General features: G+C 51.9%; 1 protein-coding gene and 1 long non-coding RNA gene across 12 annotated transcripts; one reads left to right on the forward strand and one right to left on the reverse strand.

The window, feature by feature from the left end:
- Positions 1–51: 51 nt before the first annotated feature.
- Tecr (trans-2,3-enoyl-CoA reductase) lies at positions 52–27,625 on the reverse strand. Of its 8 annotated transcripts, none has more exons than XM_006993062.4 (13): positions 27,476–27,625; positions 2,644–2,694; positions 2,088–2,139; positions 1,736–1,783; positions 1,545–1,648; positions 1,351–1,466; positions 1,166–1,271; positions 1,020–1,092; positions 897–940; positions 745–802; positions 582–670; positions 372–417; positions 52–285 (listed from the first exon to the last, which is right to left on the reverse strand). In XM_006993062.4, the coding sequence occupies exons 1-13, from the start codon at positions 27,488–27,490 to the stop codon at positions 158–160; spliced, it is 930 nt and encodes a 309-aa protein (XP_006993124.1). In that variant the 5' UTR covers positions 27,491–27,625; the 3' UTR covers positions 52–157. The 8 variants fall into 8 exon arrangements, with proteins under 8 accessions (XP_006993124.1, XP_006993125.1, XP_006993126.1 ...); XM_006993063.4 differs by having other exon boundaries at positions 1,736–1,780; positions 27,476–27,624; XM_006993064.4 differs by lacking the exon at positions 1,736–1,783 and having other exon boundaries at positions 27,476–27,624.
- On the forward strand, positions 3,386–27,479 carry LOC102927372 (uncharacterized). 4 transcript variants are annotated; one of them, XR_013051196.1, is made up of 4 exons: positions 3,386–4,649; positions 12,294–12,412; positions 23,738–25,485; positions 26,664–27,479. It is a non-coding gene; the product is annotated as an uncharacterized LOC102927372 (long non-coding RNA). The 4 variants fall into 4 exon arrangements; XR_013051197.1 differs by having other exon boundaries at positions 23,738–23,890; XR_013051195.1 differs by having other exon boundaries at positions 23,009–27,479.
- Positions 27,626–27,802: the final 177 nt, after the last annotated feature.

Below are 27,802 nucleotides of genomic sequence, written 5' to 3' on the forward strand. Positions count from 1 at the left end.
TGGGAGGAACAGTGTGCCCCCTGTACCCCTAAAGAACACACAAAGCCCGAGTCCAGCTGGAAAAGCAGGTTTATTGTTGCTGCTGGAGAGCCACGGTCACCCCAGGTCAGGGGGAGTGGGTAGACAGTGCTACCAGGCTGAGCCCACGAGGAACTGCTCAGAGCAGGAAGGGGATAATGGGCATGCGCAGGGGTGGGTAGTCACGGAACTCCTTCAGGTAGCTGCGATGCTTGCCTTTGGCCCAGATAGTCATCTGGGTGAAGCCCACCAAGGAGAAGAGGGCCACTGCGGGCAGAATGGGGTATCAGAATAGGGACGCCCAGCCAGCCGGAAGGGAGCCAGGAACTCACGGCACAGGAACAAGGACTCACCTGGAACACACTGCGTCATGATGGCAAAGCCAATCCAGGACCCGACCTGTGGAGAGCACAGCAGGGTGAGGGCAGAGGCAAGCCCAGGTCACACGTATCCCTGGGGACGGAGGCAGCAGTCTCCCCAAATCCAGGCTGTCTTACTCCCCCACGACCCACCCTTTACCTCATGGAGGACTCAAACCTGGGAGGAAGAAGGCAGGCCCTCACCTCGTAAGTGTAGTTGGGACAGGACACCAGCAGGAATAGCCAGGTGAAGGGGTTCTTGGTGGGGTATGGGATCTTCCTGGTCTTGGACCCTGGTGTGCAGGACGAGAGTCAGTCAGACCCCTTCCTTCCTTACCAGCTCACCCAGCCCCAGCAGGCCACTCACCAGCTGGCCGAAGGTCCCGAAGAGCCATGTGGATGGAGAAGTTGCCAAGCTGGCAGATCTATCGAAGAGAACAGGGTCAGTCTAGAGCCCCTGGCCTCACCCACCCAGCTACCTCACCTCACCACACGTGGTTGCCATCCCAGCCTCTTTACCACAAAGATGGTCAGCGCCAACTTAACCTGCTGGGCTCCGTAGGCTGCAGAAAAGGGAGAGCCCCATAAGAGGAAGGTTCATGATGGGGTCGCGGGGTGAGGGCACTGTCTGAGACCACTTACTAGGGGGTGTGTAGAGAGGGTGGTTGATGTAATAGGCCATCCATGCAGCAAAGCCCCAATAGTAGGTGCAGTTCTGAAAGAGAGCAGATGTGTTAGCCTAGGGTGGGCAGGTGCTGCTGGTGGGCAGAGCAGAGTAAGGTGCTCACTTTGAAGATGTTTCTCAGGGGCATGGTTCCGTGAGAGAAGCGGTGCACGAAGAGCGTCTCCAGCAGCCGCTTGACGTAGTGGAATGAGTGGCAGATGCAGGCAAGGCTAGTGGAGATAGCGGACTCAGCTGGGGCTGGGGCCACCCTCCCCTTCCCCTCTCCCCCCTCTTGCGGACCCCACTCACTGCACCACCGTGTGCCGACTGGATGTGAAGTCATATTTGTGGCCATAAATGAAGGGCACCCGGAAGTAGAAGAGCAAGTAGATGAAAAGAGGCCCAGCGTACTCAGTCAGGAAGACCTGGGGATGCCCAGAGACAAGGTGAGGAGCCACCCAGGGCGGCTGAAGGCAGAGACCAGGGAAGGGGTCAGAGCTCACCGTCACCCAGCTGATCTGGGCTCCCAGGTCCCGGAAGAAGAGTGTGGCTGTGGTGCCCACAGGAAGCTTCTGCAAGACATCTTCATCTTTCAGCGACTTTCCCTCTACAGAAATGAGTCAGTGTTCAGGGGCTGCCCTGGTGTCTGGACCCCAGGAGCCCAAGGGAAAGGCTGGTGGACAGCTGTACTCACTGGGGTCCAGGCGGAGGGACTGTCGGGCAGGGTACCATTGCGGGTCTGCTAGGAGAAGGTGAGGGGTTGCAATACCCAGTCTGGCTGGGTTCAGTCTGCCCACCCTAACTCTGGGACCCCCGGCTCCTCCCACCCTGTGCAAGGACACAGGGCCAAACAGCAAGAGGATTTTGTCCTTTGGATAACACAAGAGCATTCCTGCTGGTGGCCACACGGGGGCAGCCTGCGCAGTCCGACGGCCCGGCTACACTCCAGTGTGCTGACAGGCCGCCTCTACAAGCCCCTAAGGAAGCCCGGGTCCCATCAGAAGGGTGACAGGAATGGGGACAGAAGTGTAGGTGCCTGGACTCACGTGTCTTGGTGAAGAGGTTCTTGATTTCAGCAATGGTGGCCTGAGGCTCCACCTAAGAGAAAACAGAATCAGCCCCACAGGAGCCTAAACCCAGGATCTGGGGCAGGGGTGCCAGGAACAGGCTGGTCAGGATCAAGCCGGCTGGCTTCAGTGGGTATATCGTCAGCTTCCACCTCCTTCACAGACACAGGGCCCTTCCAGGCACCTTGTCCGTTCCCTACCAGGCAGCCAGCTTCCAGCCCCATGCAGGGCCATGGCTGCTCACTCTAGCTCAGTGGTCCTCAACCTTCCTATGCTGTGACCCTTTAATACCGTTCCTCGCGTTGTGGTGACCCCAGCCATAAAGTTAATTCGTTATTACTTCGTAACTGTAATTTTGCTACTGTTATGAATCTTAAGGTAAATGTCTGGTATGCAGGGTCGCGCCCCACAGGTTGAGAACTGCAGCTGTCGATGAAGGCGACACCCCTTGTGTGCCCTCTGAAGGACAAGGGGCTGCCCCTGTCTGCACAGCCCTACAGCTCTTGGCGCCTCACCACCAGGGTCACAGTCCTACCTTGTCCAGGAAGCACAGCTTCTCCCTTGTCTTCGCATCCAGAATCTCCACCTCAAAGAAGAGAACCGCCTTTTTATGCTTCTTGGCTACCTTGTGGGGCATGGGCATGGGAAGAGCATCGAGGCCTTGGTGGGCCTCCTGGGCCGCCATGCTCAAGCTGATATCCATGCCACTGCCGGCCTCTGCTCTGCCTACCAGGCTGTGATGCCCACTGCCAGCCGCCAGCCCCCACACCTCCGACCTCCCCTCACAAAAGCTGCTCTGAGCTGGGCTGGGCAGCATGATCAAATTCTGCCGCGGTGCTGGAAGGAAGCCTGTGTCTGACCAGGCCCAGCCAGCTTCAATGCCAATGTAACCTGAGTGGCACCAGGGCCAGGCCCGGCTAAATATAAAACCATCCCAGCCGAGTCCCCCAAAGGAGCCACACCACAGTCCTCCCCTGGGGGCTCTCCTCATAGAGGCAGTTGGGTGGACACAGGTCCTCAAAAGTGCCAGGGGCAGGAAGATCTCCTAGAGAAGGAAGATCACCCCAGGCAGTGGCAGGGGGTGGCTAGCCCAGCCCCAGCCCCAGCGCCAGCGCCCAGCTCTGGAGGACAGGTTACTGGGCCTGGGGAAATGCCAGCTATCTGGAGAATCTGTGAGACAGAGCTTCCATTTCCACTTCTAAGCTGTAAGAGACACTGGATTATTTCCCTTGTGCATTTGTGTTCCCAGGGAGGTGACAAATTCCGGAGTTGTTGGTGAAGCATACCCATCCTAAGTATGGAGAGGAAAGAGTGAGCAAAGCCCTCCACCCCTCTCTCCACCCACCTCACTTTTCACCGGTTCCACCCACACCTGGTTCAAAACCACCTACACACGGCAGTCTACCAAATCAGGCTAACATCAATGTGCTCACCCATGAATGAGTCTTGCTCCAAAGCCTTCAACACAAAACCCAGGCGGCCTGCCTGTACCCCTGGGGTCCACAGCCCCCAAAGGAGAAACCCCCAGACTAGAGCTAGACAGTGGTACACAGGAACAGAGTAAGGACACAGACCCAGGGGATCTGAGCCATCTGCCCCAGAAGGTCAGAGGAGGCTGCTGGCTGGCATGGTGCTGGGCACTGCCCACGCTGGCTGGAAGAGGCCTGAGGGCCCTATGGGGATCCACGACTTCTCATCCTGAAGGAGGGGGCATCACGGGACAGAGAAGCTGCCCACTGCCACCTGCACGCTCCCAACAGCAGAGTCCTAGGGCCCGTCCTTTAGCCTGGCCTGCTAGGGGTCCCTGAGTGGATGTGCCTGGACCCACATGAAGCTGGCAGAGGGAAGTATGTGCATGTATGTGGTGGGAGGCCCCACGAAGGTGACCCTACACAGTGAGGCAGCCCTGCAGGGCCAGGGCCTGAATGGAGAGCAAGGCTCCTATGCCGGCCAGTGGCACCCTAGCCGGCTTGCTCATCGATGCCAGAGCCTACACCCTGGACACAGCACAGGAGAGTGCACAGAGATCACCTGCTATCAGCTGCAAACTCTGCCTTACCCTGTGGCCTGAGGGGCAGGTGACGGAACCCCACAAGAGCAATACCAGACCAAGAGTCATACATTGGACCCCACTAAAGAGAATCGAGAGGGAATGAGTACTTGAGGAGTGTGCTAGAAGGGGCTAAGCGGCAGGGCTCTGGGCTGCAGATGTATTAATAGTTGCTGGACCCCATGAGCACTGTGCACATGCTCAGAGTCCATGTGAATCCCAGGAAGGCAGCACAATGTCCACTGGGAGAGAAGGCCACGGAGTTCCTGCTGAACCACTCAATAGCTTAAAATACAACCAGCCCCTCTCCCTACTGGGCCAGCCGCCGGGGAGGGCTGAAACCCTACTCTCCCCCAGCTGGACTCTGCAACAAGGCCAGGAGCCCTGTGCACCAACTGGCTGCAAGTGGGTGGCAGGAAAGCAGCATGGAGAGGGGCCACACTGAACAGCGGTTCCCAAGCCTGTGACAAGGACAGGAGTGCCTGAACCAGGTGAGTCAAGGGCCTGCCTCGTCCAGCCCAGGCCCCAGGTCCCCACAGCCGTCTTCTCCCAGTGGGCCAGAGGCCATTCTAGATGCGGTTTCTGCAACTCCCTGAGCCTCTAGAATTATTTCAAAATCAAAAGCAGGATAAAAGCTATGTTAAGTGTACAAAGAGGCTGGCTGGGTGAAAGAAGCCAGACTTCCAAGCTGAGAGTGGCCAGGACCAGCCCAGGGCAGACAGCAGCCTGCTGGTGCCCCCTGCGGGGCGGGGTGAGGGGGCGGCAGCAGGGGGAGATGCTCTTTGTGAGTGATGCCAAGGTGTACGGACACAGAGGTGGGGCTGCACAATGGAATGTGCTGAATGGCACTGGGTGTGTACTTTTGGGGGTGGGGGTGGCACTCAGGGGCAAGACTCTGACTCTTTAGCCCATGATATCCTTAAACTCGAACACTGTCTGAGCTTCCCAAGTGCTGAGGAATTAGTTGTCTACCACACCCACTCGAACGGTGCACTTTTATTTACAGTCACAGGAACTCCAAAAGCTCTGGGGTTGTAAGTAGGGGCTCTCACATGGTGAGGCAGGTACTGTACCAGAGTTACACCCCAGCCCCCACAAGCAACAGACAGACAAAGTGTCCAGCAAAAAGGAAAGACAACATAGCTCTAGGGAGCGGTAGGATAGGATCTGCTCTCTCCCGACTAAGGAGACCGGGGGAAATCCATGTGCACCCTAGACCTCGGTCCCCACTGCACCCCTCATCACTGCTACCCCTACCCTGTACTTCACACACACACGCACACGCACACACACACACGCGCACACACACACACGCACGCACACACACTGCACCCCTCAATCACTGCTACCCCTACCCTGTACTTCACACACACACACACACACACACTGCACCCCTCAATCACTGCTACCCCTACCCTGTACTTCATACACACACACACACACACACACACACACACACACACACACACACACACTGCACCCCTCAATCACTGCTACCCCTACCCTGTACTTCACACACACACACACACACACACACACACTGCACCCCTCAATCACTGCTACCCCTACCCTGTACTTCATACACACACACACACACACACACACTGCACCCCTCAATCACTGCTACCCCTACCCTGTACTTCTCTGTCTCTCTCTCTCTCTCTCTCTCTCTCTCTCTCTCTCTCTCTCTCTCTCTCTCACACACACACACACACACACACACACACACACACACACACACACTGGGATCAGCCTGAAGTACAACCCTGAGGGGCACCCAGGTCTGGAGTCAGAGCACAGCAGGGTACTGAAAGATGCCCAGACAGAGGGCAGGCAGCCCCCGCCCCCCCGACAGGGGTCCTGAACCCTGAGGGCAGGCAGCCTCCCCAGACAGGGGTCCTGAACCCTGAGGGCAGGCAGCCCCCCCAGACAGGGGTCCTGAACCCTGAGGGCAGGCAAGCTCCCCAGACAGGGGTCCTGAACCCTGAGGGCAGGCAGCCCCCAGACAGGGGTCCTGAACCCTGAGGGCAGGCACCCCCCCCAGACAGGGGTCCTGAACCCTGAGGGCGGGCAGCCCCCCAGACAGGGGTCCTGAACCCTGAGGGCAGGCAGCCAGCAGGCTCTGGCCCCTCCTGGGGAGAAAGCAGCACAGCTGAGTTAGGAAGGGAACCCCACAGGACAGCTACAGATAAGGTAGTCCAGGAGGGTAACCTGAGTCCTCAGGCTGGGGGACCCCCTGCTGCTGAAAGCATGTGCAATGGACAGGGTCAAAGACAAGGGCAGGAGCCCTGGCACAGGGCGCCCATGATGGTTCTGCGATGACAGTTCCACTAGTCTGTAAAGAATTCTCACCCAGAGACTGAGATAACAAGGCCAACCCAGCCAACAGCAGCTCCTGCTAGCCCAAGGTCAAGGACAGCAAAGCAGACTGAGAGGCAGGAAGAAGCCCACCCTAAAGGATGGGGGGTGGCCTTGGCACTCCACTGTGTGGCAAGATCAAGGTTGATGCAATAGAGAGACGCTTGTCCCTTATTCTGGGACTCGGAGGTAGCAATCTTGAGGTTGTCCCAGCCTGGCGGGCAGCACAAAGACAGAGAAGCCCTTCATCACCTGTCCTGGGCCTGGCTGTTTTCTAGCCCCAGAGTGACCCCAGGGGGGACACAGCTCAGCAATAACCCTAGGGAAAAGTCACCAGGGTCAGGCCTGAGGTCCCAGCACAGCCCCCCCACCCCCACCCCCACCCCACCCCACCCCACCCCCCCACCCCCGCCCTGGCTGCTCCTTCACCTCTGCAGGAGCTTTGTCTCTCCAAAAACCACATCAAAGGCCATCTGGTAGGAGCCTCCTGCTCCCTGGATGATTCTGAACCTATACAGCACCCTGGTTCTGAGGCACCCTACACTGAGAGAATGGATCAGCTCACCAGGCTCCAGCCCCCAAAGAAACGGGGGTATCCCTCAATGGTGACCCAAGAGCTGATAGGCTCTGCGTGGCCTAGAGGTAGCAACACACATTCCCTGGACACTAAGCTTTTAAAAAAAAAACCACTTCCCATGTATGTGGCCTTGACACTTCCTCAGCTGCAGGGGGGGCTCTTTCCACCTGCCACCTCCCATTGCTAGTGTAGGAGTTCGAGATAACAAAAAAAGAAAGGAAGCAAAGCACAGGAACACTTAAACATCCCCCATCCAGAGTAAATGCTACCAGAAGCAAACACTGGGCCAGCCATGGCAGCACAGGTCTTTAACCCCAGCACTGGGAGGTAGAGGCAGGAGGATCAGAAAATGGGAGTTACAAACCAACATTTTGTCTCAGAAAAAAAGGAACGCACGAGAATACCATATTAGTGGACTGACTGCAGCAGACGGGCAGTGGCAGATGTGCAAGGCAGCTAGCCAGGCACTGGCTGAGCACTCGGGCCCCTGGCCCTGCGACCTTGACTGTATCCATGAAGGACCCAAGGTCAGAGGGTTGTGAGAATTATGCCCCACCCGGCTGGTGGCAGTGAGCCTGACACAAGCAACAGGGGCCATGTGGGCGTAGGGGACGGAAAGGGGGCGGTGACAGCCAGGAGAGGCTGCAGTACTTTCCACTGCCCCCTTGTGCCAGCAGGGGGAAGGATAGGCCGCACAGTCCTAACCATCACGGCCAAGTAAACAGCTGGGGTGCAGGAGGGAACCCAGAAAGCCCGAGGCCGCCTCTTGCATCAGAGAGACCTTGGGGAGCTACCACCTGCCTCTCTTCTCTCTCCCTCCCCAGGCCTCGGGCACTGCTCTAAGTACAGACATGGGAACAACACTACCAAACCTTTCTCTCACTTCTAGCCTCCGTCAAGGGAGCAGGGTCTAAGGGAAGAACAAAGCACAGCAACCTGTCAAATTGTCACCAAGAGCTGCAGGAAACCAAGATGGAGAAGCAGAGGACAGGGACAGTTGCAGCTGTCAGGGTAGCTCATGCCAGTAATCCTAGCCCTCATGAAGCAGGGTAGGAAGACCACCCAGAGTTCAAGGCTAGGCTAGTCAGAAAGACCCTATCTCAAAAAAAAAATAAATAAAATAATAATAATAATAATAATAATAATAAGAAGAAGAAGAAGAAGAAGAAGAAGAAGAAGAAGAAGAAGAAGAAGAAGAAGAAGAAGAAGAAGAAGAAAGAGAGCTAAAAACAAGGTAAAGGAACGAGAAGGCGGGCAAAGACCTCCCTGAGAAAGACCTGCCTGAGCAAAGGGCCACTGGGGAAGGACACAGCCATTCACCCATCTAGGGAAAGAAGTTCCAAGCAGAGGCAACAGCAAATCAAATACAGAGGCCCTAAGGCTGCACTGTGTGCAGCATGCCTGAGGAGCAGGGAGGAGGCCAACATGAGCAAGAATGGGAGGCCAGAGCAGGGAGAGCCCCAGCTGTACATGGCCTGGTGGCCATGGCGAGGACCTTGGCTTTGACCTGGGCTCCAATGGGACTCACAGAGAGTCTCTGAGCAGAGCAGGGACACAGTCTCTTTCAAGTGCTGGTGGAACAGTGTGAGGGGATGAGGCAGACATAGCCTAGGAGATAGTGAGGGATGGGAGAGGGTGCCTAATGGTTGATTCTAGACAGATGGACAGGGAAACAACAGACTCAAGATAGTCTCAAAGTAGGGATGAAGGAGCAAGTGTGACCTGCTGAGCCCAGTAGGAAGGAGCAGCCCCATGAAGGCCAGGCTGGAAGAGTGGGGTCTGCAATGTCTCCATGCCACAAGGACTCAAGATGCATGCCCCTCTTCACAAATGTGCGGGCCCTGATGCCTCAAGGTTCTCTGCCGATAAGCAAGACCATGGCTGCAGGCCTCACGTCATAGGCCAGGTTGGTGCAGCCACCCAGTCTTCCAGGTCAGCCACTCACTCATGCACCTACAACTCTGGGTATTATTCAACTATGGGACCTGCTTAGTGACTCTAGGTGGGGACACTGGCTGTTACAACCCTGCCTGACACAAACGCTTCACAAGTGCCTCTCCTTTCAAGCCCCAGTAGCCCGAGGAAGCAGGAACTGTAGGTGTCTTAGCTATTTTTCTACTGCTGTGATAAGACCAAGACCATGCCCAGGGCTTTCTTATAAAATAAAGCATTTAATTTGGAGCTCATGGTTCCAGTGGTTAGAGTCCATGACCCTCACGGCAGGGAACATGACAGGAGGCAGGAAGGCATGGCACTGGAGCAGTAACTGAGAGCTCACATCTTGAAACATAAACATGAGGCAGAGAAAGACAACTGGAAATGATGAGGGCTTTCTGAAACCTTCAAGCCCATCCCCAGTGACACACCTCCAACAAGGCCACACCTCCTAATCCTTCCCAAACAGTTCCACCAACTCGAGACCAAGTAGTAAAATATGTAACTCTGTGGGGGCTACTGTCATTCAAACAACCACAGCAGGCTTCACATTCACATCCCAGATGAGGAAGCAAGGTCCACAAGCTCTGAAGCACAACCAGGTCACCTGGGAATGAATGCCTGAGCCAGGATGTCAGCCATGTACAATTCCAAAGCCGGCCATGAGTTCACAGCGACGCAGAGAGCAAGACAACCCAGCCATAAAGCCAGCACCTCCATGGGGCAGAGCAGCATGCTCTCTCTGCTCAATGCTACCAGAACCTCTGTGGTCCTTCAGCCAGCTGTTGCAAGCACTCATAAGGCATAAGGGCATGTACATTCTTCTTAGGGTTACTGCTGAGCCCAGAGAACAGAGACCTGGCCCAACTGTTGGCCTAAGCACGGTGCAGGAAGCTTACCAGTCACAGACAGACAGCTTCCCCGTGTTCACCTGACTCCAGCTCATCTTTCTGGCTGCCATTCCCTTTTACTTTCCAGAAATACCCAGTAACCCTAATAATGTTATGATAGCTGATGACTGGGACGCAGCTGCCAGAAAACCAGAACAGACTGCACCTGCTATAACCCAAACTCGCCCTTCCCTAGCGGTCTTGGCATTTGACTTCATTTCTCCAAGGCGCACCAGGGGCAAGGGAGCATTCCTTCCCTACCAGGCTCTCTCGGGGACAGTAGTGGGAAACAGGCTGCCCAGGGCAGGAACAGCAGACACTGGCCACCTATACTTGGCCTGTGACCAGGCCTTGTCTCCAGTCCCTGTGGCAACATGACAGGAGCCAGGGTCTGAACACCATGTCCACAGGCTCTCAAGTCAGGACTGGCACCAAGTGCAGAGGCCACAGCAGTGAAGTGGAGGAGGGAAGGGTGTGGGGAGCACTGGCTGACAGCTGACATCTTGAGACATAGGGAGGGGAGGGGAAGGAAGAGGGGGAAGACTGGGCTGGAGAGACAGCTCAGCAGGTAGATGCTTGCCACCAAGCCTGATGACAAGGTTCTACCCCCAGGATTCACATGGTGGAAGGAGAGAACAGATTACTGCAAGGTACTCTGACTGCACCATGCAAGCACACAGATGTCCATGCACACCATAGCACGCACACGCACATGCACGTGCACGTGCACACACACACACACATTTTCTTTTTCTGTTGGGGATTTCTATTTGTTTTGTTTTTGAGACAGGATCTCACTGTACATCCCTGGCTGGCCAGGAATTGGCCAGGTAGATCAGGCTGGCCTTGAACTCAAAGATCTACCTGCCTCTGCTTCTGCCCAACAACATTTTTTAAGTTTCTTTGTGCTGGGTATAGCAGTATATACTTTTAAACCCAGTATTCTGAAGGCAGGGGAAGATAGATCTCTGTGAGCTTGAGGCCAGCCTAATCTACAGAGTGAGTTCCAGCCCAGCAAGGGCTACAGAGTAAAAGCCTATCTCAAAAAGCAACAAAAAGCTGCACTGACCTCTAGCATCACAAAGAATTAAATAAAAATAAACAAAAGTGAGGTATGGCTGAATGGTAGAGCATTTGACTAGTATATACAAGGCTCTTAGGTTACATCCTCAGCATGGCACAGAGGTAGGAAGGAAGAAAGGGACACCCACGACCCAGTTATCCAGAAGGCAACTCACACAGTCACACACATGGACACCAGCACTACAACACAGCTTACCTGCAAGGGCCAATCTCCATTTTCAAATGCATGCAGAATGTATTGCCTACACAGGACATGTGGGTGCTACAGAGGAGCCAAGGGCTGAACCAGAACCCCGTGTACCTACTTCTGCTAACCCAGCCTGGCACAGTGAGGCTATAGCCAGACCACCTTCTAAAACCAGAGAAGCCAAAGGCAGGGTGAAGCAACAACTCCATGTTTTCCAATGGCAGGCGAAGGCTACCCTCCCGCCTGGGAAAGCAGAGTTGTCTCCAACACTAGGTAAGGTCGGACAGGCAAATGGGAATGTTCACAACGACTGCTGTGGGCCAAGTGTGGCGGTCACGGGGCAGAGGAAGCTGCATCCAAAGCTAACCTGGGCTACACAGCAAAATACTGTCTCAAATAAAATTAAGAATAAAAAGATTGCTATAGCACCACCCAGTGGACTGGCAGGAAGAACCCTGCCCTAGTTGCCAGAATCCGGAAGTCTAACAGTTGCCTGGCATCTACGGTTTCAAAGGAAGGGCTGAGACCTAGACTTCACCTGCAGAAGGCTCTGAACTCAATTCTTACCCCCCCCCAAAAAAAAAATCTTTCTGGTGGCTGGGCTATATCTCCGTGGACAGCAGGAGCTTAGTTGTGTACAAGGCCAGGGATTTTATCCTCAGCACTTCCCAGGGCCGGATGGGGCAGCCATCTCCAAACACCCCTGTCACGCTGATGTGGCCCACCCAGAAGTCTCCCCAAGCCCAGAAGTCTCCCCAAGCCCAGAAGTCACTCCCTTGCTCTCCTCCTCTTTCCCTCAAGGGCATGGCCAGGCAGTATGCACATCTGCCTTGCTGCTCTCACAAGGCTGCTGGCGTGAGACTGTCACCCTAGTGAGCAGAAACTGCAGCTGGGGAGCTGTCTCCAGCCCCAGGACAAGGCTGAGGACTCAGAGGGCTGGACCTCGCCTGAGTTTGTTCCTTAGTATGGATGAGCCCTCACTGTGGGAGCAGCAGCCTGGGTACCCTCTGCCCTCCTCCAGAGGTGCACCTGTCCTCTTCCTGGGCCCTCACACCTATTACCCTCTTGCAATTGGTGATCTAATGCAGGCCTCTCTCCACTACAGGAAGACTCTGACAAGCCAGGAAGCTTAAGGAAGCCAAAGACGCTGAACCTGAGGAAGGACTGACTCATCGGCCACTGCCCATTGTGCCCACTGCTGACTCCACCCAAGCCAGCAGGCAGGTGAGTCTGTCCATGAGCTCAGCTTGCCAAACAGCCCTCTAGGATCCTTATTCACAACTCATTCTTAAAGAAAGATTTCTTCTTTACTAGTGATCCCTTTGTATGTGAAAAACCACAGCACATTCAGGTCTCTGGAGATTCAGCCATGGAAAGAGAGAAGCTTGCTGAGTATATATAAGGTCTCGTTTCAACCCCAGTATAAAAGAGAGGCAGCAGGAAAATGAATATAGTAAATAGTTCTATATAATATATAAGAAGGTAAGAGGACATCCAAAATGAAGCATGAAAAGGAGAAAGGGGTGTGTTTTGTGCATGAGGCAAGTGTAGATTTTTACATAAAGTGGTCAAGAAATGCCTCCCTTGCCATAACGAAGGAGTAAAGAGCCTAAAGGCGGCCATCCTCAAGGGAAGAGCAGCTGTGCACAGACCTGAAATGAAGCCTAGCAGGTGCTCACACTGTGGCCTAGAGTCATGTGCACGAGAGAATGGAGAGGTGTGAACAGGAGGTGACGTGGCAGACGGGCCCAAGGCATTGGTGAGGATTTGGTCTTCTACTGTGAGTGGGAGCTTTGAAGAGCTCTGGGCAGAAGAGGGTAGGGCCTGACTTGAGTTTATTTTGCATGCTGTGTTTTGATTTTTGACACAGGGTTCACTGTGTAGCCCTGTCTGACCTAAGAGCTCACTCTATACGCCACGCTTGTAGTGATCTGCTGCCTCCTGAGTGCTGGGATCAAAGACCTGCGCCACCACCCCCAGCTCTGGCTTGGGTTTTTAAAGGATCCTTTTGAAAATCAGTCTGGGGACAGAGTCCAGCTCAAGGCTGAGAAAATAATTCCCTCAAAATTCCAATGGTGCTAGGCATGGTAGTACATAGAGGTAACTCCAGATGAGAAACCACATCTCAAAACTCTTACACTGTATTTCCCTCAAGTCCTATGCATGTGTGTTCCTGAAATTACTTTGGAGCTTGACGGTACAGCTCAAGAGTAAGGCACAAGGCTCTGGGTACCATCCCAGCAATGAGGAAGAAAATAATAACGAAAAAAAATCTTTCCCTCAGCTTAGGGTGGGAAATGATGGCTTTGGTGAAGAAACTGGCTAACGGGCCAGCTCTGGCCACTACTGGGGTTTCATTGTTGCTTTTGTTTTACTTTTGTTCTTGTGGGGGAAAAAAACCAAAAACAAAACAACAACAACAACAAAAACCTAACTATATAGCCCAGGCTAGCCTTAAATGTCCATCCTTCTGCCTCCGTCTAGAGTGCCGGGATGACAGGCTGCTTACACCTGGCCCCACTGCACATTTTTATAAAATCAGGAACGACTTTTACATTTTTTGTTTGTTTGTTTTTCGAGACAAGGTTTCTCTGTTAACAGCCCTGGCTATTCTGGAACTCACTCTGTAGACAGGCTGGCCTCGAACTCACAATGATCCGCCTGCCTCTGCCTCTGGAATGCTGGATTAAAGGTGTGCACCACCACTGCCTAGCTGAATTTTACATTTTTAACTGATTTGTTTCAAGACACATGTATGCAAGTGGAATTCCAACATCTAGGTCCACACGCCGACTTCTGGAACACCCCACCAGGCCTGCCAGTTGGCACCCCAGCGGCTCCTGTGCCTCAGGAGCCCACCTGAGGAAGGGCTGCTGGGCCAGGCCCAAAAAGCCTAGCAGATTGATCCTGGCCCTCTTCAGACCAAGCATGCCAGCCTGGCTTTAGCCTACCACTCTGGGAGGTCTGCAGCCAGACGGGCAGAGGGAAGGGGCGTGCTCACGTTTGACAAGGAGGGACAGTAAAGTGGCCGAGGAGAGGGAGGCACAAAGGCACGGCCTGCCATTAAACAGGAGAGGACACTGAGGTTGGGAGGGAAGCTGAAGGTGGGACTCAGGTTTGGACATACTATTTTGTTTTGGTAGTTTGGGAGTTGTCTTCATTTTCAGTTGTTTAGTGTGTGTGTGTGTAAGTGTATCCCCTGGAACTGGAATCACAGATAGTTGTGAACACGAAACTCAGGTCCTCTGTAAGAGCAACACGTGCTCTTAAATGCTGAGCCATCTCTCCAGCCCCTACCACCACCAGCACCATTTAAAGTTGACATGTAACTTATTTTTACCTCAGAATGAAGTTACTTGTAAATGACATCATCTCTAGACTACTGCACTGAACATTTTATGTAAACATTGATGGGATTCTATTAGTCTATAACAGCTAAACAGTAAGTTAATACATCATTACCTTTAATCCCAGCACTCAGGAGGCAGAGGCAGGTAGATCTCTGAGTTTGAGGCCAGCCTGGTCTACAGAGTGAGTTCCAGAGAAACCCTGTCTTGAAAAAAACAAACCTAAGCCAGGAATGGGTGTGGTGTGGATACTTCAGGAGGTTAAGGCAGTAGCATCAGTGGCTTCCAAAGAAGCTACTGTAATCTGCCTTGAGGCTGAGTTTCTCCCTCCACCCCAGCACCCTGCAGCAAGTCACAACTAGAGGCCAGCCTTCCCTGCTGATCAAACGGAGGCTGCGAAGTGAGGCAGGATCTGCTGTAGGCCAGGCTTGCTCAGGCCCTTGACCCCCTGCCTCTGCTGTGCAGAGACGACAGGATGTTGCCACCATAGCAGGGTCTTCTCTGTCTTAATGTAAACACTAGCTGTGATCACAGGCATAATGGGGAGGGAGAGGAAAGAAAACAGAGCTGAATGAACTACCCCAGTTCCTCAGCCCAGAATGCTGCATTAGCTGCAGGATGCCCTGCTTCATCTATGATGGGGATGTCCACAGTCAGGGCCACGGGTGCACACCTGCTATCCCAACACTTGGCAGGCTGAGGCAGGAGGATTGCCAGGTCAGCCTAGGTAACAATAGTGAGACCCTATCTCAAGAACTAACCTAAGAGGCTGGCAAGTACAAGGACCTGAGTTTGACTTAAGACTACAGGGGGAAAGCCAGGAGTTTAATCCCAGCACTAAGGTATAGGCAGGATTGTCACCTGATGGTCACTGAGACTCTCTCTCAAAAAAAAAAGAAAGAAAAAGAAATAGAGATGGATGGATGGATGGATGGATGGATGGATGGATGGGTGGATGGGTGGATGGGTGGATGGGTGGATGATGGATGGATGGATGGATGGATGGATGGATGGATGGATGGGTGGGTGGATGACATCACTCTGCCATAGTGGGCAATCTGGGCTCAAGTCCCAGTCCAGCCCCATGGCAGTTGCAGGGTCAGCCAGGCCATGCAGGCTGTGTTTGGTACTGCACCACTCAGCTGTCTGAGGCTTACTGCAGTGGCCTCATTCAGTAACCTAATTTCCAGGGCTCCTCAGGATAATTCTAGGCAAGAAAAACCCCACAGCCCCAGAAGCTAGACCCTTCCCCTCAGCAGGGGAAAGAGAGCAGACCAGAGAGGGCAGAGAACCAGAGGCCACAGGGTTGGGGAACCAGGTCTGCAAATTGAGCTCGGAGCCATGGCGGCTCCCTGGGAGAAGTATGGAGATGGGCAGCACAGCAGTCTGGGACTATCGGGAGCAAGTTACTGTAGTACCTGGACGGGTGTGGTTCTTAGGAGCCTTCTGGATCTGGGGAGGAGGACAACAGTGGAGCAAGTGTAGCTACAAAGACAGGGTGAAAGGATCAGGGGCCCTGGACTAAGAGGGTATAGAGGAGGAGTTGGGGGAAGGGTACCTTTTTCCTGGCTTCTGGGACACCACTAACTAGTTAGTACATGCCACCAGTTTTCAGAAAAAAACAAAGTGTGTATGTCAGTTAAGCAAGGTGAAGCATGTCTGTCATCCTGGCACTCAGGACACTGAGACAATGAATCAGCATGAGTTCAAGGCCATACTGGGATACCAAATTCCAGGAAAGCCTCATCAATAGGAAGGTTAAGCTGATTATAAGATGCTTCCCAATTTAACACTAAAACTTTTATGCAGCCGGGCAGTGGTACACACCTTTAATCCCAGCACTCTGGAGGAAGAGGCAGGTGGAACTCTGTGAGTTCGAGGCCAGCCTGGTCTACAGATCAAGTTTCAGAACAGCCAGGGCTGCATGGAGAAACCCTGTCTCAAAAAACAAACAGTTTGCTACTCCTGTAGAGTTCCACTCCCAGTGTCCAAGTCACGATGGCGGCTCACAATGTCCTGTAATTCCAACCCCAGAGGGACCAATGTCCCCTTCTGGCCTCCAGCTCTAACAATGAAAAGAAAAGCAAGAAAGGAAAGAAACCGGGAGGAATGGCAAACCACAGAGCACTGAATCAAGGCGTAACTGTCTTCACAGGGGCGGGAGCCAGCGCGGCCACGCACCCCAACCCTGAGCCATACCCTCTGAGGCCAGAAGGGGGTGTGTTCTCCTCTCTGGTGGGCTTCTAGAATCACGTGGCTGCCAACAGAGCTCGCCTTTGTTGTGCTCTGTGGGTCAGTGGCCAGAAACAGACCCTCACATCATCAAGAGATCCCAAAGCTCTGAGGTCAGCTGGAAACTAGCAGGGAGCCAGAACAGAACACACAGATATACAGTCAGTCAGTCAGTCAGTCAGTGTCTGTCTGTCTGTCTGTCTCTCTCTCTCTCTCTCTCTCTCTCTCTCTCTCTCTCTCTCTCACACACACACACACACACACACACACACACACACATACACACACACTAGGGAGGAAAAAAAAGATCAAGAGAAAGAGAGAGAAGAAAAAGGGTTACTCTAAAACATGACACCATTTGGGTTGGGAATGTGGCTCAGCAGAGTGCTTACCTAGCACAAACCCAGGGCTCCATCTTCAGCACCAAACAAACGCTGCACAGAGGCACACAAGTCACTGGCAGGAGGACCACAAGTTCAAAGTCATTCTCAGCTACAAAATGGATTCAAAGCTAGCCTGGGCTACATGAAAGCCTGTGTGAAAAGGCATGTGTATATAGCAGACATAATCTCAGCACTCAGGAGCCCAAGACAGAATCACAAGTTCAAGAGCATGAACAGGCAACAGCCTGACTTCACATCTACAGTGAACACGGACACATTTTCCTTGTCCTTATTCCCTGGCATTACAGAAAACCCGCACACTCCCCATGCAAAGATCACACCAGCTTTAGAAGGGACTTGAGAATACTTGTTCTTCACCCTCAGGGGTGCTAGAACCAATCCCCCAGGACACCAAGTGACAGAGTAATGCTTCTGCTATGCCTAGCCCTAAAGATTCTGATACTGTGTTTAGTTTTGTTGTGGTTTTTGTTGTTGTTGTTGTTGTTGTTTGTTTTGTTTTGTTTTTCGAGACAGAGTTTCTCTGTGTAGCTTTGGAGCCTGTCCTGGAACTCTGTTGCCCAGGCTGGCCTCGAACTCACAGAGATCCGCCTGCCTCTGCCTTCCGAGTGCTGGGATTAAAGGCATGCGCCACCACTGCCCAGCTCTGATACTGTGTTTTTTTTTTTTTTAAACAAATCTTTTTTTTTTTTTTTAAATTTATTATATTTACAGTGTAATGTCTGCATGTATCCTTGCAGGCCGGAAGAGGGCACCAGATCTCATTACAGATGGTTGTGAGCCACTATGTGGTTGCTGGGAATTGAACTCAGGACCTCTGGAAGAACAGCCAGTGTTCTTAACTGCTGAGCCATCTCTCCAGCCCTGATATTGTGTTTTGACAGCACCCCTCAAAGTGACCTTCCCCATCCTCCTCCTCACCAGAGCTCCACTCACCATCTACACACAAACATGCACACATGGGTCAGACTCTGGCAGGGTCCTCCAGCACCAGAGGCTACCTGATGCCCATACTTCCTTCCTTCCCTACCTGACTTGACAGACCAAGATCCCCACACCCCAGCCAAAGCTGTATTCCCTTCCCTGGGCAACAGGATTCTGAAGGCACCAGGAAGGACACAGGCCCTTGCATTCCCCAGGGCTACCTGTAAAAGGACATAAGCTCTGCTTGCAGCGAAAGCTATGCAAGCCTCCTAGCTATTTCCAGTACTTTTCTCTCTTGCAAGCAAGGCTGGGAGAGGCTGAAAATAACGAACAGTGGCCCTGTGCCTCTCCAATACAATGGTTAGGTGAGGGCCCCCAAGGACTTAAAAATAAACTGCCCTCAGATAGTAACACATTAAACAAAATCAACAGGTAAAAGAGTTTCATCATCCCTGGCATAAAGTCCACAGGTCCCTAGGGAAGCTACAAAATCACGCCCTGCCCGGCCATCCTGTCAGCACAGGCCTCCCACAAGGGAAGCCGGCCCTAGACAGTGTCTGCGGTCTCAGCGGGCTCAGAGTAAGGACTGGGACCACAGGACAGGCCAGAGATGACAATCCCAAACCTGGGGCCAGAGTACTGCAGGATGCTGGCCAGCAGGGCACTGACACTTAAGAGAATATAAAGAACGCAAACTCCAAAATTAGTAGTCATCCAGTCAATAAAAGGGAAATAAAAAGGTGGTTTCTCAAAAGTACAAATGACAAAAAAAAAAAAAAAAAAAAAAAAAATAGGCCAGACTTGGTGGCCACACCTTTAACCTCAGACAGGAGGGCAAGAGGAGCTCTGTGAGTTCAAGGCCAGCCAGCTGGTAAGAGCTTCACAGTGAAGTGCAGGCAAAAAAAAAAAAAAAAAAACCTAAGGACCAGATGTGGTGCCACACCTTTAATCCCAGCATTCTGGAGACAGGCAAGAGGATTTCTGTACGTTCAAGGCCAGCCTGGTCTACACAGTGAATTCAAGGACAGACAAGGCTATAGTGACAGCCTGTCTTTAAAAAAAAAAACCAAGAGGGAGGGAAAGAGATGACTGTGAAATAACTCAGTGACTGAGAGCAATCGCTGTTTGATCACGCCCCTTGGTCAATAGTTGATCTGCATCCTAACATCCATGTCAAGTAACTCAGACATCTGTAACTCCAACTCCAAGGGGTCTGATGGCCTCTTCTGGCTCCCACACACATGTGCACAGACACTCATAAATAAAGAAAGATGGGCTTTGTGTTTTGTTTACGAAAACTGTAGCATGATGGTGCATACCTCTAAGCACTTGGGAGACAGATGTAGATCATTTCTGTGAGTTTGGGGCCAACCTGGTCTACTACAGAGCAAGTTCCAGGACAGCCAGGGCTACACAGAGAAACCCTGTCTTGACACCACCCACCACACACACACACACACACACACACACACACACACACACACAGAAAAGGGTTAGCAAATGGCTCAGTGTAAAAGCACTTCCACGGCAGACCTGGTGACCTTAGTTCACTCTTAGGATCCCACAGTGGAAGGAGAAAATCAATTTCTGAAAATTGTCCTCAGACCTCAGCATGTGAGCCATAACACACAATCACATAAAAATAATACACCGGCACCCACATAATGGCTCATAACCACCTGTAACTATAGTTCCAGATGATCCAACCCCCACTTCTGGCCTCCACAGACACCAGACACACATGTGGTGGACATAAAGACATGCAGGCAAAACACTCATACACATAAATAACTAAATCAAAATTTTAAAGGGGGGCACAGTGGTGACAGAGCCTTTAATCCCAGCACTCAGGAGGCAGAGGCAAGTGGATCTCTGTCAGTTCAAGGCAACCTAGTCTACAGAGTGCATTCCAGGTCAACCAGGGCTGTTACACAGAGAAACCCTGTCCCAAAAAGCCAAAAATAAAAAATTAAAAGTCAGGGTGCTGCTGTAGAACCTTCATGGCTGTTCCAGGCCCTGGGTGTGCTCCCAATGTCACAAAGGGCATGGAGCACAGGTAGGTGGCACTTCAGGCAGCACACAGGGACACAATTTGCCTTTACCTGACCATTTATAACCGGGAACTTAGCTGCAGCCAGGAAGAGTGCCCAGCACCTCACCATCCCTCAGCCCGGCCTCCTACGTGAGAAACGTTAAGTAAACTAAGTGCCCTAGGACAGGGCAGGCCCCACAGGCCATGTCCTTTCCGATCACTTGCCCACTCCTTCCTCGGTATATGGTCACCAAGGCTGACCTGAACTCTGCCACGTGACAGCTCAGCTTCCGCATATGTCGAGGATAAGACCCATACCTGCTTCACATATTTTAAAGCTAGACCACAGCAGAGCGGGCAGAACCGGAGTGGACAACAGTGAAAGAGTGAGCTTTGTGTGCTCCAGCCCCGGGCTCCTCCCCAGTACCAAGAAAGAAAAAGGTAAGCTAGATGCCATGGTGCAAGCCTTTAATTCCAGGACTCAGGAGGCAGACAGAGCTCTGTGAGGTCAAGGCCAGCCTGGTCTATCCGGTGAGTTCCAGCTAGTTAGGGATGCATAGCGAAACCTTGTCTATTAAAAGGGGTTGCGGGGGAGGGCGGCACAAAAGAGAGGCTAAAGGCACTGAGCACATGCGCACGTTAGCACAGCTTTACCATGATCATGATGGCAAGCTACACTCTCATAGCTGGGGCAAGCATCCCCAGCTGTTAAGACATTCTCATCTGTCACTATCAATAGCACCATGAGGTGTTAAGACCTGAACTTGACCAACCAGCTTTCCCACCCAGCCAGACCTGCCTGTCAAAGGGCAGGACTCCCTACCAAAGCCAACAATGTTATCAGAACTAGAAGTCTCTTCTGAACCAGCTCTAGGCAGTGGCCAGTGTGGGCAGGCCACTTGCTCCTCTCTCTCTACTCAGGAGTCAGTGAGGCAAGGCTCTGCTGGGCTCTGGGGGGCTCTAAGTTGCCCACAGAGTAACTGAGCTAACAAGTGCACATCACCACCATCAGCTCAGCTCCTGTGTCTCGGCCTCCTCCCTTCTCTTCTTTCCGCTCTGCCTGACTCCAAAGCCTTGAGCAGGAGGTAGAGATCAATATCCTGGTACTCATCAATGTGCAGTCAGGGCAGGCAAGGAGGTAGGGAGCTGGCTGCAGCACCAGCCCCTTTTCAAGGCATGAACAGCCCCACAGTGGCCAATTAAGCTGCCAACCTGATGTCCCTGAAAATGCAATAAGAGCCAATACACATTCTTCAAACCCATTATGTCATTTCAGGATGAGAAGGCCAGAGAAGTTAAAAAATATGTCCATGAGGGCTAGCTGGAGAGCTCAGTTTAAGGACTGGCTGTTCTTCCAGAGGAGTAAGTTCAATTCCTAGCACCCACATGTCAGCTCACAACTGTCTGTAACTCCAACTCCAGGGAATCTGATTGATGCCCTCTTCTGGCTTCCAAAGGCACCAAACATGCATGTGGTGCACAAATATATACATGCAGGCAAAACACCCATACCTATACACATAAAATAAAATAAAATAATTTTTTTTTTTTAATTCTCACCCCTGTCAGAGGCAGAGAAGGATCTCAATCCAGCTCTGCTGCAAAGCCTGAAAGTCTTGCTGTCTTCCCAGGACAGAGAATCAGCACAAATACAGGCAAGCCCCTGTCCAGGGTCAGTTCCCATGTGTGTAGTGCAGTTGTTAACAATGCTGTCACCTGCCCCAGTATGCTGAGCAGAGGCACAGCTAAGGACTCTGGAGGGAAAATGTGTAAACTGAGCCACTCCCCGCCCAGGGCATGAGCCACACCCGTGATCATGGTCTGAGGCATGCTAAGCCAGGAAAAATGTGAAATGCTCACAGCAGCCAGACCCAACAGCACACACCTGTACCAGCACGCACACGCACGCACGCGCGTGCACACACAAACCTAAAAAGAAGTATGGCAGGCGTAGAGGTTCGTGACTTTAATCCTAGCACTTGGAAGGCAGGAGCAGGCAGATTTCTTGTGAGTTCCAGGACAAAGCTGACTAAGAGCAGTATCTCAAAAAAACAAAAAACAAAACCTAAATGCATTGCACACAACCCTCTCCTGCACACACAGCCTTGATGGTATTATTTCCAGCCTCATCAGAATGCTCACTAATATTCACGGTCTTTCACCATCAAGCAGGTTTTGTTCCAAGGAGCAAGCACAGACAAGCTAGAGTTAGCCAATCCACCATTTCATCAAAGGGCCATGCCAAACTTCAGCCTCAGGCCTGGCCTCAGTGCTTGCACACAGGTCTACTTTCTTCTCACCTATCACCTACCAGTTTTCTGCCTCTGAACAATTGCCTCAGAGCACCAGGCATGATGACACATGCCTGTAATGCCAATAATCAAGGCCAGGGCAGGAAGAACAAATTTAAGTCAGCCTAGGTAACGTAGTGAGACCCTGTCTAAGAATCCAAGGGGGAGCTGAGCGTGGTAAGACAGCAGCAGCACTCCGGAGGCAGAGTAACAGCACAGTGGTTTACAGGCAGAACCCACATAACAGCACACCCCTGTATCCCAAGTTGTGATGGACAGAGAAGCAGTCCTAGGTACTGCTGGCCTCCAGCCTAGCTCCAGGTTCAGGAAATGACCCTGCTTCAAAACTCAGGCCAATAATAATAAAGTGCACTGACACCCTCCTCTGGCCTCTGCACAGCTCCATGCACACACAGGTGTGATGTACACCAAACAGATAATATCAATGATGATAATAATTGTTTTAATTTTTAAATCAAGGAGCTGCTTAGTGGTAGAGCACTTGTTCAGCACAATAAGAAGGCCCTGGGTTCCAATGTCTAACATTAAAAACAATCATTTTTAATGCTTCTTGACCAACACTCTACTTTCAGAATTTTCATACTAAATCCCTAGAGGGAGCCAGCCAAGCAGGAACTTGCCTGAGGTAATAAATTGGTCTAGAATGATCTATAAGATGGGTACCTTTACAGCTTGCATAGTGATTCACACCATTCCATGAGCTTGAGGTCAGCCTGGGGCTACAGAGGATCTCTCTACACGGACAGACTCTCGTGAGATTCATAGGCAGATTTACAAGGCACAGTAGCCGACTACAGCTACCACAGGGATCATCTCCAATGTCATCTCCAGTGGAAAAACACTAATAAAAAAAGACCTGAGCCTAGGACAAGCAGCTCTCACACCAACCCTGCTGACTTTACACCAAGCCCATGGCCAACCTGTTCTAGAAGTTTCCAAGGCCTAGGCCTTGGAAGGGGTTCTCTTACCTGCTAAATAAGCTATGAACTGAGCTGATAACTTATCAAAAAGCCACAATCTCTCCTCCAGGCGGAATCCTGTCCACTGTGCCTTGGGTCTTCCCTGTGACACTAACTGACCATGTGACAAAGAGGATGACCTGAATTTTCTGAGCATGACATTTTAGGGTTCTTGATCTGCATATCTATTATGTGCACCTAGTTTATGCAATGCCCTGAAGACAGAAGAGGGTGCTGGAGCCCCTAGAACTGGGGTTACAGATGAGTTAGACCACGAGTGGGTGTTGGGAATTGAACCTGGACCATCTGGAAGAGCTCTTAACCTCTGACCCATCTTTCCAGCCCCTGAGCACCAAGTCTGTCTATCCCGTCAACTGCCCCTCAGGCTGGAGGTGCAGCTCAGTGCAGAGAGCTGGATTGGCATGTACAAGATCCTGGGTTCCATCTCAGCACCACGAAGTCCAAAAACAATCAGTGTGCATCACGCTATCTGAGGTATCTGTCTATGGGTAAAAGGTCATTCTTTTTTAATTCAAGGTATTCCAGAAACTGGTTCTCTCCTGCCACCTTGTGGGGTTTAGGGATCAAACTCAAGCAGGCCTTCAAAAAGTGCCTCTACCAGATGAGATATCTGTCTCCAAGGAAGTCTTTTGAAAGAGGGGGGCCTTCCAGTGGACTGAATGCTGCCTGGGGGCAAAGGATGGACTCAGTCCTTCAAAGGTATCTATTATTTTGCTTTTTTAAATTACATTTTTAGCCAGGCATGGTGGCACATGCCTTTAAACCCAGCTCTTGGGGTAACAGGCAGATCTCTGAGTTTGAGACTAGCCTGGTCTACAGAAAAAGTTCCAAGACAGCCAGGGCTACACAGAGAAACCCTGTCTCAAACAAATCACATTTTTTTTTATTGTACTACATGCACACTGGTGCTACTACCACGTGTGTGGAAGTCAGAGGACAACTGGTGGGCGCTGGTTCACGAAGCCGTCTTACCAGGGTGACCTGGAACTCGCCGGGTAGCCAAGGATGACTCTGAACCTCTAATCCCACTGCCTCCCTGCAAGTCCTGGAGTCCCAGCATGAGCCCCCAGGCCTGGCTTCTGCAGCTCTGGGGATGGAGCCCAGGGCCGCCCGCATGCCAGTCAAACACTTCAGAAATCTATTCTTTGATGTGGAGAACCGACACTTCCCCCAGAGCTGAACTGTGAAAGGATCGCTTCCACTTTAATTGGTCTGCACCAACAGTTCCGCAAACTGAGCTAGAGGACAATAGATGCTCCCATCCTAAAACGATGACCTCAGTGGGCACTGGACAAATGTCAACAGAGAATAACAAAACACTGGGAAACAACTTTTCCCTCCAAGGTCACCTTGGCTTTCTGTTTGTTTGTTGTCTATTTCGTTTGGTTTGGATTTTTGAGACAGGATCTCTAGCCCATGTTGGCATCAAAGTCACTATGTAGTTGAAGATAACCTTGAAGTCCTGATCCTCCTGCCTCCATCTCCCAAGAGCCAGAACTAAAGGCATGTGCCAGCTTGCCTGGCTTTACTCAGTGCCAGGGATCCAAGAAGGGCTTCAAGCACATTAGGAAAGTCCTCTACCAAATGAACTGCATCTCCGTCCCCCAGGTTGGGTCTTCTCTGCCTTTGCTGTGCAATGCTGAGATGAACCCAGAGCCTCCCTGCATGCTCAACAAGGGCTCTTAGGGCTGACACTGGATTACCCCAGGCATGGGCTCTGACACTGGACTACCCCAGCCATGGGGCTCTGACACTGGACTACGCCAGCCATGGGCTCTGACACTGGACTACCCCAGCCATGGGGCTCTGACACTGGACTACCCCAGCCATGGGCTCTGACACTGGACTACCCCAGCCATGGGCTCTGACACTGGACTACCCCAGCCATGGGCTCTGACACTGGACTACCCCAGCCATGGGCTCTGACACTGGACTACCCCCAGGCATGGGGCTCTGAGAACTGCGGCAAGGAAAAGACTGACGCACACCAAAATGACTGACTGAAAATTCCATCTTCTACCTCTGCTTTTCAAACTGAACATGGCTTTTTCCTCAGGACAAGAGAGGAGGTATGAATGGGGAAAGCACACCAGAAAAAAAACTTCCTTTTGAAAGTAAAAAGCTGAAGGAGGCATAAGGATTAGATCCCCACCTCCTAGTTCTTGTCACCAGGCTAAAAAGGATAATTTCTAGATTAAAGGTTTCAAAGGACCTGGGGAAATAAGTATTATTATTTTTTAATATTTTTTAATTTTATATTATTATACTTATTACATATAAAAATAATCAAAATACGGGAGGCAGAGCCAGGTGGATCGCTGTGAGTTCGAGGCCAGCCTGGGCTACCAAGTGAGCTCCAGGAAAGGCGCAAAACTACACAGAGAAACCCTGTCTCGAAAAACCAAAAAAAAAAAAAAAAATAATCAAAATACAGATGATGAGCAGAAGTAGCGGTATTTAACTTGTTTTGTTTTTTTGTTTGTTTTCGAGACAGGGTTTCTCCGTGTAGTTTTGGTGCCTGTCCTGGATCTGGCTCTGCAGATCCAGAGCTGCCTCGAATTCACAGAGATCCACCTGGCTCTGCTTCCTAAGTGTGTGCAACCGCCATCTGGCTTCAACTTGTCATAAAAATGAAATTATCAGCCAGGAATTGGTGACAAATGGAGAGGCAGAGGCAGGCGGACCTCTGTGAGTTCTATGTCAGCCTAGTCTACAGAGTGAGTTCTAGGACAGCCAGAGCTGCAACACAGAGAAACCCTGTCTTGAAAAACCACAAATAAATAATTATAAATTAATAAAATTATCTCCCACACATTGGAGATTCCTAAAGTATTGCAATTTGCAGAGACAATCAGTGGTTGCCAGGGGCTAAGACTGTGGGAAATAAGGAGATACTGTGTAATGGAGGTCATAAGAGGCCTGCCTAGCAGGAGCAAGGCCCTGAGCTCCATCCCTGGCTCTACAAGTAGAGGAGGCAGAGGCAGAGGCAGGGAGGGAGCAGGAGAAAACAACCTAACCTCACTCTAGTCTAAAAAGGCTGGAGATGGACAGTGGTGACATCTGAACAATATGAATAGACTTAATAACACTGAACTATAGAGTGAAAATGACTACCGAGGAAAACTGGGGAAATTTCATTACAAATTTAAAATTTGGGGAGAAATACAAGCAATCTCTCAGTTTGTTAGCTTTCATTTACAGAACTGCATGGCTCGTGGTATCTTCCTTCCCCCTCTGTGTTCTGCAGATACTAGCTGGGATCTTTCGACGACTCACTTGATATCTCTGACTTTCACATACATCATCAGGAAGCGATTAAGTAAGCATCCTACCTCAGCAGGACCATGAGTTCGAGGAGAAGATAACAGAACCTCAGGAAAACGTCAGTCAGCCCTCACTAACGCATTCTTACTACGAATGTGTGCAATCGGTTACTGTTTTATGATAGTTACTTAAAAGTCAGCAATAACGAAACTAATAATCAGTTTGGTCAAAAAGAGCATCGTTTTAGAGGAAAAGGGACCCAAGATTGAGTGAGAAGACGTAAGCTCCAGAATGATCTTGCGCGTTCAGATTTCTTCCCCAGCGATCACGGGCTTGTTGACAGTGGAACCAACTCCGCCCAGGCGTCTACAGCGAGGAGTGGGTGCGAAGGTCGGAAGAGGCAGGCCAGTTGCAGAGCCCCTTCCTGAGCCCCAGGCGCTGACATTGTGCAAGGATTGTGCAAGAGAGTCGCTCGCACCAAGAACAAGTGTTCCGCACTGCACTTCTGAACACCTGCCACTCGGGCCACCAAGGATGCTGCAAAAAAGCTGCAAGCCTCTCCCAGGCCCTGCAAGACCCTAAGAAAAGGCATCCCCCTCCCCCTCCAAAAGCCCTGGGTAGCATAAATATCTCCTTGCACATGCGCAATGGGATATACCAGCAGGCCCCGGGCACACTGCGCCTGCGCCATCGGCGGGGAGCCAGACCATTAAAAAAAAAAAAAAGTCCCGAGGCCCTGAAGGGGACTGTGCGGTCTGTCTGCCGCAGCCACGGCTCGGGCCCCGCGCTGCTTACCTCGTAGTGCTTCATGGCTCCCCCACAGGATGGCGCCGCTCCGCTGCAGCTCAGGTGCCGCCCTGCCGCAGGAAACACTGGCCTGGAACACACGCCGCGAGCTGCGCTCCCCTAGCTGCGGCCCCGCCCCTCCGTACGCGCGCGTCCCGCCGGCCAATCAGCGCGGGGTGCACCCACCGCTCGCGCCACATGACTAACCAATCAGCGCCCGAGATTCAGCGACGGGGGGGTTAACCCCCTCTCTCATCCCGGCAGGCAAGATTAAAACCGGGCCACCGACCAATCAAGAGGGAGCCTCGGCGCAGCGCGCCCTCTGGCCCCGCCCCT

The sequence above is a fragment of the Peromyscus maniculatus genome, chromosome 5, assembly GCF_049852395.1.
Source record: "Peromyscus maniculatus bairdii isolate BWxNUB_F1_BW_parent chromosome 5, HU_Pman_BW_mat_3.1, whole genome shotgun sequence".
Taxonomy (NCBI): domain Eukaryota; kingdom Metazoa; phylum Chordata; class Mammalia; order Rodentia; family Cricetidae; genus Peromyscus; species Peromyscus maniculatus.